General features: G+C 43.1%; 1 protein-coding gene across 2 annotated transcripts; it reads left to right on the top strand.

The window, feature by feature from the left end:
* The first annotated feature begins 849 nt into the window (after positions 1-849).
* Positions 850-16,857, top strand: SRD5A3 (steroid 5 alpha-reductase 3). Of its 2 annotated transcripts, XM_058722548.1 has the most exons (5): positions 850-1,159; positions 8,334-8,476; positions 10,003-10,200; positions 14,171-14,305; positions 15,873-16,857. In XM_058722548.1, exons 1-5 carry the CDS (start codon positions 939-941, stop codon positions 16,130-16,132), a joined length of 957 nt encoding a protein of 318 aa, XP_058578531.1. In that variant the 5' UTR covers positions 850-938; the 3' UTR covers positions 16,133-16,857. The 2 variants fall into 2 exon arrangements, with proteins under 2 accessions (XP_058578531.1, XP_058578532.1); XM_058722549.1 differs by lacking the exon at positions 14,171-14,305.
* Positions 16,858-20,394: the final 3,537 nt, after the last annotated feature.

The following is a 20,394-nucleotide window of genomic DNA, read 5'->3' as shown; positions in this document are numbered from 1 at the left end:
ATGATCTCATGGTTAGTGATCTGCGCTGATGGTGCGGAGTCGGCTTGGGATTCTGTCTCGCCTTCTCTCTGCCCCTTCCCCACTCAAAATAAATAAATAAACTTAATTTAAAAATTGCCTAAAAGAGTTAAACTTTGATTTATTGTAACTGAAAATCAATATTTAAATTTATTGAATTTATTGATTTAAATTGATCAAATCAAAATTTTAAATGTTTAATGCGTCAATTCATAGCACTGTCATTACATAGAGTTAAAAACCACCTCTAGGGAGTGGAACTCTAGGGAAAGGAATGCTGCTTTTTAAATACAATTTTTACCACTTTCACTTTTGGGTTATTTGCAATCGTCTTGATGATTTTCTACTTTACTGGTTTAAATTATACACATTCCCAACATCCTAATACAACTATTCGTTTTTGTGTATGACCTACCTTCTTCATCAATACATACACACATTTGTATTAGTATGGTTGTTTGCAATCACAGCTATGTATTTTACAGTCAGCTTTTTATCACTTAACCTAGTTTCAGTCATCAGAACCTGGCGTTCCGTGTTTCCACAGTCTGCATCATTAGCATGGCAATGTCTGCATGCTATTACAAATGTGTATTGTACAATAATTTAAATATTCTAAACTGGGCCACTCAGGATTGTTTCCATTTTTCATTGAAAATAATGCAGCAGTGCAGGCTTGCAATTCTTTGAATGATGTTGAATCATACTTTGGGCTTACTTAAGTCCAATTAGGGACTGAGGACTACTCAGGAGGGCCAGCGTGACCCCGCCCCAGGGGCGAGTCCTGGGCGCACGGCCCCGCCCCGCGCTGCGTCACCGACGTCCCGCCTAGCTGAGACAGGCACGCAGCGCGGGAGCGGCCGCTGGGGCGCGGGCGGGCGGTTCGGGCCCTGGGAGCCGGGAAGCCCGGCGCTCGGGCTATGGCTCCCTGGGCGGGGGTCGAGCTCTCGGCGCTGAACCCGCTGCGCGCTCTGTGGCTCGCGCTGACCACCGCCTTCCTGCTGACCCTGGTGCTGCAGCTCGTGCCGGCCGGCCTGGTCCCCGGCTGCGCGCTCTTCCAGGACCTGATCCGCTATGGGAAAACCAAGCGTGAGGGGCCGTCGCGCTCGGCCGCCTGCCGGGTCTTTGATGTCCCCAAGAGGTAACCGCGCCCCGGCTGAGCCCGGGATATCGAGGCGCGGGGAGCCCGGAGCGCCCGGCTCGGGCAGCCGGCAGGGGGCAGCAGAGGCGGACGCGGGGCCGGCGCTGACCAGGCCAGGAAGGCCTTGATGCCGGGCGCAGCGCTGCCCCGGCTGGGCTGCCAGGCACTGCCGCCTCCGCGTTGTGGCCCAAGGTGGCAGAATGCCCCGAGGGCCGGTGGACAGCAAAGATGGTGAGCCGCGCGGCAATGTGAGCTTGGAGCCGCACGAGTCTTTCCCTGGGGGGAAATGGCAGCGCTTCCGATGTAGGCCTGGTCTTTGGCTGTGCCCCCAGGTGCACAGGCGGCAGGTTAAATCCTTTTGGCCCCAAATTCTCCTTTCTCCCCCTCGCCTGCACTCTAGGGGTTTATAATCTAACTTGAGGTCACCGGAACTCTCTTGTGGACTCGAAGGCAGGCCAGCCCCCTTCACGCCTGTTTCCCCCGTTTGTCTGTCTGACCCTCAAAGTCAGGACAAGGGGCCAGACGCTGGTCACCACAAGGGCGCCGCCTCCTTTGGCTGCACCGACCCTCCTACCTGGCATCTTGGCGGGTGCCCCTGGGGAAGAATGTGGCCCAAGAGTGCACATTTTCAGCAAGCCCGATCCCGAAGCTTTATTTGACTTTCAACCGATTTTATAACCAAGAAAGATGAAATCGTTAGGGCTTACATAGAATTCTTTCAGAAATTGTAAAGACTTGTTATAATTTGCATTTGTTGGGCGGGTGGGAGGGTGTTGTTTGGTTTTTTTACTCTGAATTCAGAACATAGCTGGGAAGAGTCAGCCAAACGCTTCGGAAAATAGCAGTGGCTTTTCTGTCTTTAAGGTGCATCTTAAGTTGATATTTCGGAAGTTATGTGGAGGAACGTGATAAGGTTTCTAACGTATTAAAACTCCTGGTTTAATCATTTGAACCTCTCATTGGCAGTGTCCCAGGTCCACAGACAACAATAGGACTAAGTGTAACTTGGTTTCTGAAACATGGATAATCCCCTACTTTTGTCTTTTGGAGAAGGATTCATCAGGTGTTAACACTGAGAAGGAAAAACCAGTTCATTTAGAGGACGAGTAAAGGGAATGAGGTTCTGGGAAGAGGTAGGAGTATTTAGGACACATTAGTCAAACTTCGTATTTATTAGGGGCTCTTTTTAAGTCAAAATTACCTATCTTTTTTTTTTTTTTTTTTTGAGAAAGAGAGCAGGAGGTGGAAATAGGGGCAAAGATCTCACCAGCATGAGATCATGACCTGAGCCGAAACCAGGAGTCCCACACTCAACGAACTGAGCCACCCAAGGCACCCCCCCCCCCGTCATCCTATTTTTAATCAAGTTTGATTGCAGTACATTCTTTTCTACTTACTAGCAATGGCATTCCCAGGCTGTCATTTTTTTAATGTTATAAAGTGAAGAAAAACGTTATTTCTTACTGTGAATTCTAACAATTTGTGCTGTGAATTTTGAAAAAGGCATTAGTGTCCCTAGATGTAAAGGACACCACATTTCAAATCATTCCTTGCACTCACCTGTTTCTCTGGCTCCTATACCCTAGCTGTTAGTGCTCAAGCATGTCCTCATATGACAGCTAAGAAACAAACTTGGTACCTTTCCTTTGTTCATTACTACTCTTTGGGTTTGTAATCTCTCCCTTAGTTTACACCTTTTTCTTCTTCCAGAATTCTAGAGTAGAACCTCCATGATGTTTTGTTCTCTAAAGTTAGACCAGCATTTCTTTAGTGTTGAAGTCCAGGCCAGTAAGGAAAGACAAATAAGTCTAGATACTTTATTTAAATATATTTCCTTATGCAAAGTTTAAATATTCTTAAAAGTGAAAATAAACCTGTAATTTTTACACCAAGGAAGAGACAGCTATAAATCACCTTTCTGCATCTAAAATAGTGCTTAGGAAGGGTGCCTGGGTGGCTCAGTCAGTTAAGCACCCGACTTGGGCTCAAGTCATGTTCAAGCCCCGCATCAGGCTCTGTGATGACAGCTCAGAGGCTGGAGCCTGCTTCACATTCTGTGTCACCGTCTCTATCTGTCCCTCCCCTGCTGACTCTCTCTGTCTCTCAAAAATAAATATATGTTAAAGAATTTTTTTTTTTTAAATAGTGCTTAGGTAATTTTGTTCGGGGTTATTTTTTCCAAAGGAGGCCAGAATAAAACCTTAAATCAGTTCATGGCATGTTTGATTCCATCACTGCTGTTGGATAGGGTTGTTTTTCCCTAAAGTGATGGTGCTTTTCTCGTTTTCCTTTTGGTTCATAGATTATTGATTTCCCAGAAAGCCTGAATAAATAGGTGACTCCAACATGAATCACAGTGCTCTTGACTTGTATAGTGTATATGGAAGTACTTCTTCTAAAATTTCAAAATGGTATCAAAGCGTTGCAGTTGAATTGAGTTCTGGAGGCAGAGAGAATCATCCAGACTTTCCCCCTGGGGTTCAGCAATCCTGGCCAGAGGTCCAGGAGACCTGTGGGCAGAAATTCAGGGCAGACTTGGATTAGAAAAAATTACATCTTTATTTCTGTAACCTCTAGCTGAAATTTAGCATTTCCTTAAAGATGAATGTAATCAACAAGCCACAGTAGAATTAGTAGTACTTGCAATATTGTGACAGGTGTGTGTATATATATATATATATATATATATACACACACACACAATTTTTGAGATCTCAAAATATTATTTTCATCACTATAAGAATGAATCACTAGATATTGTTATTTTATTTTTTTTTTTTAATTTTTTTTTTTCAATGTTTTTTATTTATTTTTGGGACAGAGAGACACAGAGCATGAACGGGGGAGGGGCAGAGAGAGAGGGAGACACAGAATTGGAAACAGGCTCCAGGCTCCGAGCTGTCAGCACAGAGCCCGACGCGGGGCTCGAACTCACAGACGCGAGATCGTGACCTGGCTGAAGTCGGCCGCTTAACCGACTGCGCCACCCAGGCGCCCCATAGATATTGTTATTTTATACATTAATTACGAAAAGTACATATGTTACTATTATCACAAATTTTGTTTAGTAGTTGTGTTACCTATATTTCAATATAATTGGTTTCCTTGGTAATCCCTATGTATTTTGTGATTGAAGCAACATTTTGAGAAGTAGCCAGTAGCCTTTACCAGACTGCCAAAGGAGTCCATGGAAGAAAAATGTTAAGAACCCCTCCTCTAGACTGTAAATTTGCCATAAGTTTACATTTGTCTTTTTTGTTACCATATCCCTGGTACAATGCCTGACAAGTAGTGTCCTTGATGACTATGTTTTGAATGAATTTTAAGAAAAAGAGGGTTTAGGTTTAATTGGTTCATTGATTAACTGCTCACTCCAAGAATAATTTTGGATAAGATACCTTCTCTTTCATTCATTTATTTAACTGGTGTTCATAGAGTACTTATGTGTCAGGAGCTTTTTAGTTCTTGTAAGATAGATACGTACAGTAGGTATGTAAACAAATCTTACAAAACAAGCGAGATAATTTCGGATGGTAATAAGTGCTTCAGAGGAAATCCAGCAGGATTATTTGATCATGAGCAAAATTGGGTGGCCATGGCAGTGACAACACTGGAGAGGATGGTCAGGGAGCATTGGAGCAGGAGACGAGTTCATTGCAGGAGGCAGGGCTGGCTCACCAGGGCCAGGGAGGAAATTAGATTTTATTCTGAGTGTATGGAAAGCCATTGATGGCTTTAGGATGGAGAAGCAGGCGTGGCATTGTGTATGGATTAGATGTTAGCATAACAGCACCCCCTTGTCATATAGGTGGTGATATTAAAGCACTTATCCCAGGGCCAGTCACCTTGTCAGATTGACAGATTACCTTGTCAATGTTTGCTAAGCATTAGTTCACTTCCTTAGTTAACCCTATAACTCCCCTAATTGGGCTTTGGGTCAGTTCCAGCAATCAGTAAATATGTATTATTAGATCCTGCCCCCCTCCCCCCTCCAAACCATCCAGTGGCTTCTAATTCACTCACAAGAAGAGCCCAAGGCCATATATAGTTTGTTCCTACCACCTCATTGTGTCCTGTGGTTAGCCCCCACCCCCCCACCCCCGCCTCCGCCCCGTGTAGTCCCACTCCAGTTTTGTGGGCCTCTCTTTTCCACCTCAGGGCCTTTGCAGTGCCTGTTATCTATACCTAGAAAACTTTTTCCCCACACAGTCATACTGTTTATGTCCTCACTTCCTAGAATTCTACTCAAATGTTACCTTCTCAATGAGGTGTGCCCTATCTACCCTGTTTAAAAGTATTTCTGCCATCCCAGATAGTCCTTCTTTTCTTTCTGGCTTTAGTTTTCTCAGTAACAGTTATCACCTGCTGGCATGCTATAAAATTTATTTTTGTGTGTGAGTGTAAGTGCCATGAGGACTGGAATTATCTATTGTGTTCATTGCTGTAATCCCAGAACCTAGAGCAGTCCCTGGCTTATAATAAGCACTGAAATAGTTGTTAAAGGGGTGCTTCCTTGGTGCCGAGTCCATAAGGATCACCTTATCCCTGTTCCCGAGGGTTTGGAAAACAGTGCTACAATTAAGCAAATTGCCAAGGGAGGAAAAAGAGGGAGAATGTCTAAAAACAAAGAGTAGAGTTTTTAGATCTATCGTTTGAGGCTAAAGCTGCATCTTTATACAAATCGAGATTTATCGAGTAGAAGATGTTTCTCATAGAGGGTAATCAGGCAAGCAAAACAGGAGATAGAAGGTACAAAATGCAGGAATAAGAACGGCAGTCTGCCTGTGAATCAGAAACATCACAGCACAAGCAGGGCGTAGCAAGATATGGCTTAGCAGCTCATAAACCAATTATAAACGCATTTGAGTGATTGGTTGACTGCAGGCTTGGTATAAATTGGTACATGTGATATAGGGACCTAAAAGCAAGTTCAGGCAGGTCTAGGTTGCACGAATTAGAAGTGCAGTGGTGTGATTTTAACTCCAGTCATCAGAGCTTCTGGAGCTAAATGCTGCCCCTTACTGTGTGACCTTGAATAAGTAACCTAACATCTTAGCCTGCATTTACTCATCCACCACATGAAGATAACCATATAAACTTTACAGGATTGTTTCCACCTGCTTACCAAAGGGATTTTTTTTTTTAATTTAAAAAGAGTAAAAAGAATAAGCGATGCCCTGTGTGTGTGTGTGCGTGTGGGTGTGTGTTAAAATAGACATGACAAAACACTTAACATTTTAGCCCTTTTCAGGTGTACAGTTCAGTGATTTTAAATACATGCTCATTGTTGTGCAGCTATCACCGCTATTAGTCTCCAGAACTTTTCCATCAGCCAGAGAAATTTTTAAAACATAAGTTATTTAGGTCACTCTGCTCAAATGGCTTCCCATCACCGTCAATAAAAGCCCATGTCCTTATGAGACCCTATAGCATATGCTTCTCCCACCTCACCACCGATCCTTCTCCACACAGGTGTCCTTTATTGTTCCTCAGGGCCTTTGTGTTTGTCATTTCTCTGCCTAGAAAATTCTTTGCCCTGGAAGTTCACTGGGGTTGTTCATTCTAGCCAGATGTCACTTCCAGAGAGGCCATCCTTGACCACCTGTGCAGAATGGCCTCCCCTCTGCACCCTCTCTGTCTCCTACCCCAAGATTATGCTAGATATCTATAGGTTCATTTGTTGATCATATGCTGAAAGATAATCAAGGCAGGGACCCAGTCTATTTGCTTCCTGCTGAGTTCCTGGGTCCTAGAACATTCATTGCCTGGCAGTGTTCTAAGTTCTCAATAAATGTCTGTGGAAAAATGAAGTAGGTAAAGTGGCTGGCCCAGAAGATGCTTTTCAGAAGCTAGCCATTCCGAGGAAGGCTGCAAAGCAGGGCTCTGCTGACATTCTGCTCTGCTCTTGTAGCTCAGACCATACCTGCACTCAGTTCTAGGAAGCATGTCTTAGAGACCCTGGAAGGCAACCAAAAGCCAGTGGCTGGGTGGGGGGGTGGGGTATTGGAAGTGACACTGATGAACTTTTGATGAAACTAGGCTTTTGAGCCCAGAGAAGATCAGAACTGGGATAGAAGATCAGAACAGGATAGCTCAGCAAGGGCAGATTTGGTGATAGAATTTGTAACAGTAGTTAGGAGAATTAAGTGGGTTGCTATGGAGTGATCAGATTAGATCGGTGTCAGGCTGGGTTGTGGGCATAGTCTGGGGGGCTATGTTCTGGATCATCTGGAAGAAGAGTTGCTGAATTCCATCTAATCCTCTGACTCCAGGTTTATTTACCTTGTCACAGGCTAATGAGACCAGAAGGAGGGGGCTCAGTATGTAAGTGGTGCATTAAAGACCAGGGAAGACACCTTTCAGAGTCAGAAATATTTTGAATTCATTTAAATAGAGAAAAATAGAAGTATAGGTCAAGGGACCTCAAAAGAAGGTTAGACCTTTGTGCCCTTAGACGGTTTCAGTAAACCAACACCATCTTTCACATTGAAGTAACATTGCTAATTTCAATTTTTATTGGTCCTGGTTTTATTTGTATTTTGTTTGTGAAGTTGCAGTTGATTGCAAAACAGGCACTGTACTTTAGGAGAGCTGTAACCATCAGGAGTCTATACCTAGTTTTATGAGTTAATATCTGTCATGTTAGTATAAAAGTTAGGCCAACACAATTTAGGAAATTTAGGAAAACACTGAATCAGAGGACCTTTAAGATTTCTGGCCAGCCCTGAGAGCTTGTGGTTTTGCAAATCTTGTGTAAGAGTTGTATGGCTATTGCAGCAACATTGCTCGGGATTTAGAAACCTTTCACGTTTGGCTTCTGTTGGCACAATCTAGGTTCTCTTTGCCGGGGTCTGGCACCCCCTGTGTTGGAACTTGAGCCATCCCCTAACCCAGAGATAAGAGAGATTGCTAATTGACCATCTGTCTAAGTTTAACGAGGTCAATCATGTTCTTACCTCAGGAAGCCTCTTTGTTCTATGAGTTAACCGGTCCCATCATTTGAAAGGAGATTTTTAAAAAATCTGAATGCCTGCAGGATTCAGGTTCTATTAAAACAACAAAACTATACCTTGGGAATGGGGGAAAGAGGTTAGGGAACCTAAAAATAGTACTCCTGCATAATGCTTTAAAGTGGATCTACTCTGATTATTGCCTAACTGGTTTAACCTTGCAGGTATTTTTCTCACTTCTATATCATCTCAGTGCTGTGGAATGGCTTCCTGCTTTGGCACCTTACTCAGTCTCTGTTCCTGGGAGTGCCTTTTCCATACTGGCTGCATGGTTTGCTCAGAATTCTCGGGGCTGCCCAGTTCCAAGGTATGACTCCCCTGGCTAGTTACAACCATTTCGTCCTGTCCCCGCCTTTCCTGCCTGTAGGGAGCTGTTCTCAGTATTTCACAGCCACCCTCAGGCTTCTCTGTGGGCCTGGGAAGTGGAGGGTGAGGGCAAAAAAAAAGTGTGAGTGGTTTATAGGCAGGTGGCCAAGGGGGTGTCCCCCCATCCTTCACTGAGATCATGGCAGCCCCAGAGTTAGCTCTTCGTCCCTGACTTCCCAGCAAGGGCTGTGCTGTGTGCAGGACAGACCGTTCTCCCTCTGATATTTTTAGTACTACTGATTAATATATACGAAAGTCTTTACAATTCAGTGGAAAAGTTCTTAGGATCCCTCGGGTTTGCCTCAAAACATTTATCATTTGTTTCGCTGAACCAAAATCATGTCTCAGAACCCCAGAAATATGACAGGAAATTACTTTTTGATCACCAGTTAAAAAAATGTTTGTTATACTGTAAGTTTTACTTATATAATAACATTGACTGTAAATAGTTGTTGACCAGATGATTACAAAAGAGCCCTTAAATTCACCTCACTTTACTTCTGGTAAAGGATACCTAGACCGATTTCAAAAATTGGAGGATTTTTAAAGGAATTGAAGGTGAAAACCATATGGTGGTTTCAGTTAATGTCAGGCGGAGGCTGAGGGACAGAATTAGAAACAAATCGTTCTCTCGTTCCCTCTGTCCTTTGTTCCAGCAGCCAAACCACTGGCTTGGTAGGAACAATCCTTTTCTGTATAACCAGAGGAACTCATTGCAAAAGATGGCAACTGAAAGGGAAGACCTATGCAGATCCCCTTTGGGAGCAGAGGATACCTCAGCAAATCCCACATTAGCCATTAAAACTTCATCTCTTCCTTTGTGTGTGCGTGTGTGCACGTATGACATTCATTTTAAAAAGTCTAGGTGTTATGCCACTTGAAAACCAGTATTTCTTCCCAGTTCTTTTGACAGAGGGGTGAGAGGCAGGTAGGAAGATAGATCTTAAGGGTCAGAGTCTGCTAAAAGTATAATTTTCTTTTTTTTTTTTTTTAATCTGGAAAGAAATGCATAATTCCCCCATCTCTGTTCCTGTCCCCTTTTCTGCCTCTCCAGGTGCCTTGGTCTCTTGTCTCCCCTTACTCAGGGATCCCACCAGCTGGGATTGTTAGAAGTCATGTGGGCACTCTTCCGGACTGTCTTCATCTGGCTGGTCGTGCCAGGGACCGGAGATCCACAGTCCTCAGGTTCTGAGTGCACGGACTCCTTCACAGTGACATACATGTAACCTAGAAGGCTTTCACATGACGGAGAGTCAAGAGACCTGAGTTTGTCACTAGCCAAATTCCTTAGCTTTGCTTGGCCCACTTCCTCATGACTTAAAAAAAAAAAAGTATTAGACCAGATGATTTTTAGGGCCCTCTCCTAGCTCTAATCTTACTTAATACTGTGTTGAACAGTAGGAAAAAATCCAACTTTGGATTAGTCCTGGAAAGAAAGATGCTAACGTGTTGCATTCTGAATTCTAGGGAGTGAGCTGGCGCTGTCTGCATTCTTAGTGTTAGTATTTCTGTGGCTCCACAGCCTGAGAAGGCTCTTCGAGTGCTTCTATGTCAGTGTCTTCTCCAATGCTGTGATTCACGTTGTGCAGTACTGTTTTGGACTCGTCTACTACGTCCTCATCGGCCTAACTGTGCTGAGCCAAGTGCCAATGGACGGCAGAAATGGTGAGTGGTTCCTGGGGTCTGTTAGCTGAGTCACTGGGCATATGAGGTACTCTTGAGGCAAAGCGCCCCACCAAGCTTTAGGGCAGTTTGAAAGTAGACCTGCTCAACTCACTTTGCATATGAAGAGTTTGGACTCTACTAGTAGGTTGAAAAAGTCAGCATGCCCAAGGGTATATACATTAACTGTTACAAAACTGCTGAAACCTGAAAGACACTTACCTAAGCACTAATGCCTGTAAAGATATTAAAGTGCCAAGTGTTCAGGAGGTGCAAGGGTGAAGAATTGGGACATGGGCCTCCCTTGGTGGGAATGAAGTCATTGAACTCATGTGGAGTTAGTCTGGAAGGAAAGAGAGAGTGTGGTCAGGAGTCGGACAGGAAGCAGGGGAACACCCAAGAACAAGAGAAAGGGTCAGCAGAGAATGTTGTCTCACCAAAGCCTCAGTCCCTCTGGTGTGCACGTGTGGAAGGGGAAGGGTGGTACAGGATTAAATCTCAGAAAACCAGAGGAGGAAGGGGTGGCCTGGGCTCCTGGAGAATAGTTGTGATTTGAAGAGGGAGTAGAAAGCCATTTTAAGCTTAGGTCATTTAGGTCTTAGGATGATTCCAGTTATAACAGAGCTTTTCTTCAAGTGAGGCAGCTTGAGGGGAGAGGACAAAAGGGTACTGTGGTAAATCAGAATTGTGTCTGAACACTTCTGAGCTCCCACTAGCCAGGAAGAGAGAAGCAAAATCATGGTCTTTGTTTATGAGGAGGAAGTAAAGTATATTTTGGTGGGGGAAGGGAGGCTGAAGATAAAACATTTATGACTATCATTTTTGTAAAAACAGTGCATACTTACTACATAGAACTCAAGTCATTTGGGGTAAATGAAGTTAGTTTTTAGTGCTTAGGCTAACTTTACCCTGGACCCTTGGTATCCATCTGCCTGGACACTGTAAGGCAGACTATTCATGACTGTTCTGAGTTCACTTCTCCATGTTCCGTAAAGCTGCCCTTTCCATCCTTGTAAATAGAGACCAAAGTCTGATATTTAGAATACTCAGTAAGCTTTCTCCTCAGGTTTGATTTCAGTATCAGAGTAGCCCCTTGAAAATCCTCTCTGTGCTGCTGTGGTATAACCCAAGGCCTTTATGGCTTGAGGAATGATTGTAGAGTACAATTTATTAACAATCTTTCTTAATTCATGAATTATTTATTGGCTCCAGCCGCTCAGCTAGCATCTCTCCATCTGATTCCACTGAATTTAATCAAATCAGCATTTCCCCCCTGAGCTTTCTGCGTTGGCTTTCTTTCATGTGCAGGCCATATCAAGGTGTGAACTATTATCTGTGGTGAACATTACTGGGATTTCCACCCAAAGGAGCTTTCTGAAGCATGTGACTAACCCACTAGCTTTCAGTCTGTTAGCCTCCATTGGCATTACACATCTCTTCTGGAGTTTCATCTGCTGGCTGGACCACTGTTTTTGCCCTCCCTCCTGTACGGTAGAAAAGAAAGAAAAGGCTGCTGAGACACCCACAAAAATCACTTTCCAGACACTCATTTCTGAAGCTGTCTTCTTTTTCACCTACTTAATCTTTCAAGAGGTCATATACAGGCTTTTGGGACAATGTGGCGAGAACTGGTTTCAGGAATTCATTGAGAGGGAACACACTGGGGCATTTGCCAGCTGCAAGGTCTGATGGGAATAAGCATGAGCTTAGGACTCAGTGGGGCTTGAATCTGAATTCTGGCTTGTTTAGCCACTCTGAGCCTCAGAACCTTCATCTGTAATTAGAGACACATCCTGATCTCAGAGGATTTTTGTGAAAGGGAAAGGAAAGAATGTCTGTAAGCTGCCCACACCTTCGTACCTCCTTGTCTTCAAAGTCTGGAGGGTCGGGCGCTGGCTGGCTCAGTCAGTTGGAGCATGCAACTCTTGGTCTCGGGGTTGTGAGTTTGAGCCCCACATCGAGATTACTTAAAAATGAAATCTTAAAAAAAAAATGTTTAAACTCTAGAGGGTCTTCCTCCAACCACTCTCCATTATACGTTGTATTTTATTTTCTCCAGAGTGCCATCTCTGCCTGAACCTGTCTTGATTATAGGTTTGTCTACTTGTTTCTGTTTGCCTCTTGCCACTAGAATGTGGATTCATGAGGACTAGGATTTTACCTTACTTATTCACTGCCTTGTGCCTTGTGCGAGATGCCAGGCTCAGTAGACAGTCAGTAATTAATGAATAAACAAAGAGTTAAATACTACACAGATTGGAGCCTCAGCCTTCCACCTGACTCCCCTTCCCCACATTATAATTCCAACGTACTCTTAGAAATTTTTTTTCCTCATAGGTACTTTCTCGGATTCAGAGCAGGTCTTCTGGCAGTGATGTGAACTCTCAAACACTTGCCTCAGTTTTTAATCCTAGAGTGACTTGCTCTTACAGCTGAATTTAAAACTATTTTTCACATTTTATTTTTTTTTTTTTAATTTTTTTTTTTCAACGTTTTTTATTTATTTTTGGGACAGAGAGAGACAGAGCATGAATGGGGGAGGGGCAGAGAGAGAGGGAGACACAGAATTGGAAACAGGCTCCAGGCTCCGAGCCATCAGCCCAGAGCCTGACGCGGGGCTCGAACTCACGGACCGCGAGATCGTGACCTGGCTGAAGTCGGACGCTTAACCGACTGCGCCACCCAGGCGCCCCTCACATTTTATTTTTAACTTCTGAAAAGATAACCTTTTAGTTAAATGGCTAAATCTAGTAAACGTTAAGAGTCTATAGTAAACTGTTTATATGGGACAAGTTTTTAAAAGAAATTAACACAGGTAGATATTGGTGGACTCTCATTAGCCCAGCTGTCATCAGCTGAGCCCTGTCTTCAGGTACCCATATGGAATAGTACGATCCTTGGTTCTCTTACCTGAGTCAGCTCTGTAGGGGCTCTCTCCTGGCTCCAGACCCTCAGGCTCTTTCCCGCAGTCAATGGACAGCTTTGTTTCTTCAGTCAGGTTCCTAACTAGCTTGCCTGCTTCCTGCTGATCACAAGGAAGTCCTTAATTTGCTTTTCTGATGCCAGCCCCCAGAAGACCTGAATTCTTCCTGTCTTCTTGGTAGCTGAAGAAGAAAGAGGAAGATGATACTTTTGAGTGTTTCTGCTTCTGAACTAAATCCCTCTAACGTGGTTCTCTCTAATCAGAGATTAGAGGGATACTGTTTGATTTTTCATCTTGCAGTTTACATTTCTCCTCTTTTGAGAAGCCCCATGCTGAGCCTTTACTTCCAGTGATTTTCTTCATTGGCTGGAGCCAGTCAAGTCTGTGTTCTGCATTCAGGGTCTCCCCTGAATAGCTTAGGGCTGCAGCCCAGGGTGGGATTCCTTTAGAAAGTGTTCTCACGGTAGACTATAAGAAATAAGACATAAAACCAGGCTTAGAAATATAAATGCACAGTGGCCTTACCACACAAGAGTATGAGACACCAAGAGTTTGGGCACCTGGGTGGCTCAGTTGGTTGGGTGTCCAGCTCTTGACTTCGGCTCAGATCATGATGTCACAGTTTGTGAGTTCAAGTCCCACCTTGGGCTCTGCACTGGCAGCATAGAGCCTGCTTGGGATTCTCCCTGTCTCTCTGTGCCTCCCAAGCTCACACACTCTCTGTCTCTCTCAAAATAAATAAACTTAAAAAAAAAAAAAAAAAAAAAAGGAGTAGGAGGCAGAGCTGACCTCTGTGCTTGAAGCGTTTGAAAAGGGAACAGGAGAATGTGTCAATGTGGAGTTCTCTGTCAGGGACCACTGAAGCTGCCCCGGGCTGGAAAGCATACCCTTTTCTTCTCCCCTCTGTCCTTGGTAAATTACATGACGATAATTTTCTAGTCATGAGGAACAGAGCAATCGGATAATTGTGTTCTAACTGTATGATCGTTTCATTCCCTGAGCCTCTGAAATTTTGCATTTTGGCCAATAAGGTAACTCTTTTTTCTGTAGTCTATGTGATAGGGAAAAATCTCTTGATGCAAGCCCGGTGGTTCCATATCCTCGGAATGATGATGTTTATCTGGTCATCTGTCCATCAGTACAAGTGCCATGTCATTCTCGGCAATCTCAGGAAAAATAAAGCAGGTGAGATGTCTTTTAGAGGCACTGCATGTGGATTTTAACCCTCAGAAGTTAGTTGTCTGTGTTCCTTTATTTTTTTCCTTCCTGCCCTAGTTAATGACTTATCTATCAAATATTCATTTTTTAATGTTTTTTTATTTTAAGAGAGAAAGAGAGAGTGCCAGCATGAGGTGCAGAGAGAGAGGGAGTCACCGAATGTGAAGCAGGCTCCGGGCTCTGAGCTGTCAGCACAGAGCCCGACGTGGGGCTCGAACTCACAAACTCCTAGATCATGACCTGAGCCAAAGTCAGACGCTTAACTGACTAAGCCACCTAGGCGGCCCTATCAAATATTTATTTTTGACAAGGCACCTCGTCAAAATCTTAATCTTCCCATTTGTAAAATGAGACCGTTATGCCAGAAGATCTCCCCGGTCCCATCTAGCCCTGATATTCTGTGATTCTATTCTGTGCCCACATTTTGGGGCCTGCGCTGACGATATGTGCCTAACCAGCATGTGAGTGCTAGTATTACTTTGCTGAGTTAGTATCATTCCGTCAAAGCAAAAAAACTTGACTTTTAGTTAGCTTGTGTTGACTTACCACAGGTACAGTTTATAATAGGCTTTTGAAGTACTAAAAATGGAATAATGCTATTCATCATTTACCAAGTGCTTATTCTGTGCCGGACCCTGTTCTTAGTGCTTTACATATAGCTTTACGGTGCTCTCTTGAGGTGGTTCGAGTCTTATCCTCATTTTACAAATGAGGAAACTAAAGATGTTAAGCAACTTTTCTAAAGTTACACAACATGTAAGTGGGGGAGTCAGGATTTGAACTCCTGCAGTCTGACTGCAGTCTGAGCTCTTAATTACTAGCTTGGAAGTCTGGTGGAGAAACAGACTTTGTTTGCTTTGTGCTTATTTTCATTTGGGAGTGCAACCTAAGCGTGCAACTTTTTTTTTTTTTTAATTTTTTTTTTTAAACGTTTATTTTTGAGACAGAGAGAGACAGAGCATGAATGGGGGAGGGTCAGAGAGAGAGGGAGACACAGAATCTGAAACAGGCTCCAGGCTCTGAGCAGTCAGCACAGAGCCCGACGCGGGGTTCGAACTCACATACCGTGAGATCGTGACCTAAGCCGAAGTCAGACGCTTAACCGACTGAGCCACCCAGGCGCCCCGCGTGCAACTTTTTAATACGTAGTAGGTTGACAATGGGAGTGTGACGGGAAGTGGGTTTGCACACAGGTCTGTGATCTTCTTTGTTCTTTCATTTCATTTCATTTTTTTAATGTTTATTTATTTTTGAGAGAGAGAGAGCATGAGCAGGGGAGGGGCAGAGAGAGAGGGGGACAGAGAATCTGAAGCAGGCTCTGCTCTGACAGCAGCAAGCCCAATGCAGGGCTCAAACCCACAAACTGCGAGATCATGACCTGAGCTGAAGTGGGTTTCTGAACCGACTGAGCCACCCAGGTGCCCAGTGATCCTCTTTTTAAAATAAGAGTCTTTGTAAATTGCCTGGGGACTGAAGTGGTAAGCTTTCTTTCCACAACTTCATATGTTCAGGAAGTCTTCTGTTTCTGTTTCAGGAGTGGTCATTCACTGTAACCACCGAATCCCTTTCGGAGACTGGTTTGAATACGTTTCTTCCCCTAACTACTTAGCAGAGCTGATGATCTACATTTCCATGGCTGTCACCTTTGGATTCCACAACTTAACTTGGTGGCTAGTGGTGACATATGTTTTCTTCAGCCAGGCCCTGTCTGCTTTGCTCAGTCACAAATTCTACAAAAGCAAATTTGTCTCCTATCCAAAGCATAGGAAAGCTTTCCTACCATTTCTGTTTTAACATAAACCCAGTCACGAAGAAGGCAAACCAGATGACAGGTTCAGTTCCTGAGGACAACAATGTCTAGGGACCAAAGTATAATTTCTGCAGAACTGTTTGAAACTCTGTTTCCTTTATACACCGAAAAGTCTTCACTGAATGAGCAAAGCAATACCCCTCAAGAAAGTGAATCTTCAAAGAAGAAATGACTTCTGGCAAACTGGGGAGTGCTGTGTCTGCCTTCCGAGATGCTTTATAAAACCAACCAGCTGCTGAGAAGTAGATGAGCTTCTCCAAGTGCTTCAAAAGCAAAGTAACCAAGAATGTACAAACAGCTTCACACATGCACATACATCCACAAAGGAAGAGAGAAGACCATCTGTGGCTTTGGTTTTGTTAGGGACAAATGAACTGAACTACATAATAAGCAATATAATAAGTGCTCAGTAACTGTTGCATTTCAATAAAAGCAGAAAAGCTTTTGAAAATAACAATATATAATTTCACACCAACAGATTCAGGGAAAAATGACTTTGTTGGAAATAGTTTATACTTTGACATGTGGCCACAAATATTTCCAGTTATGTAACCAGCAACAGTGGTTTCCACTCCTCTCCCCCTCAAATCATAGCCTAACAGAAAATTTGAAACTTCTTTTATTTAATACTTTTTTGACATCCCCTTCAAGGAAGTACCTTAAAAGTGAAAGCATCTGAAAATAAAATATTTTTATATTTATGTGTAAAGAGCCTCCATTAATGGACTGACCTTTGCTGCAGATTGTGTAGTGCTATAGCCATGTTCATATGTAGGTATCCAAACTGGATTCATTGTTTGCCGAGTAACTGTTTAACTATTTTAATGAAATGAATCTGAAGTTTTTAGGAATAAAGTTTACACTAGTTTATGTTTTAAAAAATACTCATGATTAAACCAAAAGGAAATAAATGCGCGGTTTAAAAGAAAAACAATTGAAAAATAATACTAATGCTACAGCCTGAGCAACACAGCAAAAACTGCACATTTGTGCAACATAAGATTTACTGGCTTAGTGACCAAAGTATTGACTTGATTGCTTTCGTGCAGGTGTCCTAGTCTACTAGCTACTAAAGTTTGGCACTAATGTGTACCTTGCTGTGGGGGAAAGAACCTCATTAACCAGACATGAAATCAAATGCACAGTTTAAGAATGTCCTCCCCACCCTCATCCCTAGAATAGTAAACCAAAGCTGTTAAACCGAGATCTTTCTAATCTGAACTTTCAATACATGCATATGAAAGCACATCCTAAAGTTTTTAAAATAATTTCTGCTGTGGCATTTTCTCTCTCATCAATCAAATGCCACTTCAGTCAGCTAATCAGTCTACTCAAATAAATGACATATTTACTTCATTTATCATTTAGATTTGCCATCCTCAGGACCAGGACTCAGGAACAAAACTTTTTCTACACTGGAAATGTAAAGCATATTGCAGTTTGGTCTTAATTTCCACACAAGAGGCGTGGATTTTTAATGGCAAACTATTTGGGGGAAAAAATGGTTTTTTTTGCTGTAGCATACCATTTTATACCTAGGTTAGTGTAGGAATTTGGGTAATGTTCTGGAATTTCATTGCACATTTAAGTAAAATAATGAGTATGCCCTGAACCATATCAGGGGCTGTTAGAAGACTTTCCCGGTCTGCAGTATCCCTGTCTCAGGCCCACTGTCCCTACTGTCCCCTCACACTCTTTACTTTCCCTCTCCCTCCTTTGCTCAAACATTGCATTTCTAGGTGAAGGCTAAAGAGGAAGCAGTGATGTTCCCCAAGGGATTCAGAACAAAGTAGCGTGGTCTCTGACGAAAGCTTAACCGTGGAGAATGAGAATTGTGCTGTGCTTGCTAGATCACAATCTGCATTGCTCTTTGTGTTGGTTGAAAATATTCCGTGTGCCTAAAGAGAAAGAGTTGGCAAATTCTTCCCAGGGAGAACCAAGGAATAGGTTGGGGGTGGAGATTCTTGACCTTCTGCTGCCTTAGTTGAATAGCCTCACCTTTCCATTCTCTGTTCCTGTTAAGTTAGGGGAAATGATACTGAACCACCTCCTGACAGCATTCCCTGGACTACCTAGTGACTAGAAAAGTGTGCTGAAAGTAGCCTCTTTTTAAGTCTCCAGGTCGTACCTCATCGTCTGTACTAACATTTGCTATCAGTGAGCATGGATCATTTTGTGTCCATAAAACCGTGTTCCGTATTATGTTTTTAATTCAGTGAGTGGTTATTGCTAGAATTACTACCAAAAAAGAGAGAGACTTTTGAGATATTTTTATATGGCACTTAACAGATAGTTTAAGGAGACTATACATATTTGTAGAACTCCCTGAAAATTCAAGGACCATTGGTAAGTAACGTGTGTCGAAATGAACCAATATATTAAAGAAATTCTTAAAATAGTGAATGAGCAAGTAGAAATTTTTTACACCTATCTAAGCAATTTCAGCCCACTCTTTCACATTGCTTATCAGGGAAAAAATCATTTAACTTTTTTATAAATTACATATATTTGTCTAACCTAAGATGTTTCCAATAAATGGACAAGACACAGTGGAGGTGGCAGTGATCCACAACTAATTCACGTGACACATACATCATCATGTTTCTCAAATACCAGTGATCTAGAAAGCCAGGTATTGGTTTCGCAGAAAGCAAAATTTAATTAGCCACACAAAAACTAATTATAAAGAGCTACTCTATGCACATAATTGAGAAAGTTTAGTATTAAGTCTCTTCCTCAGAGAAGATTCTCAACTCTTGAAGCACGTGGAGGACAAAGGAACACAAGGGATTTCTCAGCAGAAAGACAAACCTGCCTCCTGAGTCTAGCCCTCTGGTAAGACTTCATAGCATGTGTGTAATTTTTATCAGGGCTTCCTGGCCCACACAATACCTTTCTGTGGATTAGAAAAGATACCATTCAGGATATCCGCCTAGTAGCAGAGCATGAGCCTTTTTGGCCACAAAAGACAGCAGGTGATGGGACCACAGCTCAGTGAACAGAGCTCGGGCTGGATCTCAGCCCCACTCACCCTTTAGGCCTGGTGTCCTTTGTGCAGTTTTCAAACTGCACAACCTTCTATAGCAAAGAGACCTTGCTCATCATGCTGCCTATCTGTCTGCAGATTCTGTTCACTCTTGAAAGACTTGATTTCATGGAATCATCTCGCTGAGAAAGACCATAGGAATAAAACTAAGACAAGGTGGAATTAAGCAACCCATGCAAAACATCTGTGCTTCCACTCACAAAAAGGGGGAGTTTGGTGGACAGCAGGTGAGTGACCCTCAACCAGTAGAATGCAGCCCCAAATAGAGAAAATATTTTGCTTAGTTTCTGACTACCAACTCCTGTCTTTCCAGCTCATTGTTCTAGTACGGCAACTGCAACAATCTTTCTACCCTGTTGGGACCTCCAATCTGTTGATCTCATGGCATTTTCATTGTCCTTCGCCCATAAGTCTTCCCTTATCTCCTTACCCTGCTTAAATTCCAGGTAAATCACTATAATAATTCCTTCATATAGATCCTCAACTCTTGTGTCCTCCTTCTGATTTAGCAAAGCCACAACCCTGGTTAGATTCAGCTCTTTCTCTGTGTGTGCACCCACACAGCTGAACTGTGTGTGGCTGGAGAAATACAGTCCACAGACAGCCACTCTAAATTCATGAACACTAACCTCAAATGGTCTTCAATGCTGCAACCATATTAATATTCTCTAGTCCGTTCACTCTCCCCCTCTGCTGACTGTGTTACATCTCTGTGCCCAGGAAAATGAAGCTACTGGAAGAGAACCCCCACAGGTTACCACTATCTCCTTCACCCACCTAAGCATCTGCTCCCCCATACGCTACTTTCCCTCATTACTATTGTTGAAGGATACTTTTTTTTTTTTTTAATGTAAAATCATGGGGCGCCGGGGTGGCTCAGTCGGTTGAGCAACCGACTTCTGCACAGGTCATGATCTCATGGTTTGTGAGTTCGAGCCCCAGGTCGGGCTCTGTACTGACAGCTCAGAGCCTGGAGCCTGCTTCGGATTCTGTGTCTCCCTCTCTCTCTGCCCCTCCCCCACTCATGCTCTGTCTCAGAAATAAACATTAAAAAAAATTTAAAAATGTAAAATCATGATTCTCATACAAATATGAAATGAACATGTGCCAACAATTTTACTTAACTTGTTAAGCAATTAAGGAACTAGTAAGATGTTAGAACCAGTTCAGTGAAGAATTCCTAAAAGCAGGCACACGTAT

The sequence above is a fragment of the Neofelis nebulosa genome, chromosome 3, assembly GCF_028018385.1.
Source record: "Neofelis nebulosa isolate mNeoNeb1 chromosome 3, mNeoNeb1.pri, whole genome shotgun sequence".
In the NCBI taxonomy this organism is placed as follows: domain Eukaryota; kingdom Metazoa; phylum Chordata; class Mammalia; order Carnivora; family Felidae; genus Neofelis; species Neofelis nebulosa.
The sequence above is the reverse complement of the archived record's forward strand: the minus strand, read 5'-3'. Positions and strand labels throughout refer to the sequence as shown.

Excerpts from the sequence above, each read along its gene's own strand:
- SRD5A3 (XM_058722548.1), top strand. The coding sequence starts at position 939 with ATGGCTCCCTGGGCGGGGGTCGAGCTCTCGGCGCTGAACCCGCTGCGC. Across the intron at positions 1,160-8,333 it reads GTCTTTGATGTCCCCAAGAG|GTATTTTTCTCACTTCTATA; the intron begins GTAACCGCGCCC and ends TTAACCTTGCAG. Across the intron at positions 8,477-10,002 it reads CGGGGCTGCCCAGTTCCAAG|GGAGTGAGCTGGCGCTGTCT; the intron begins GTATGACTCCCC and ends TCTGAATTCTAG.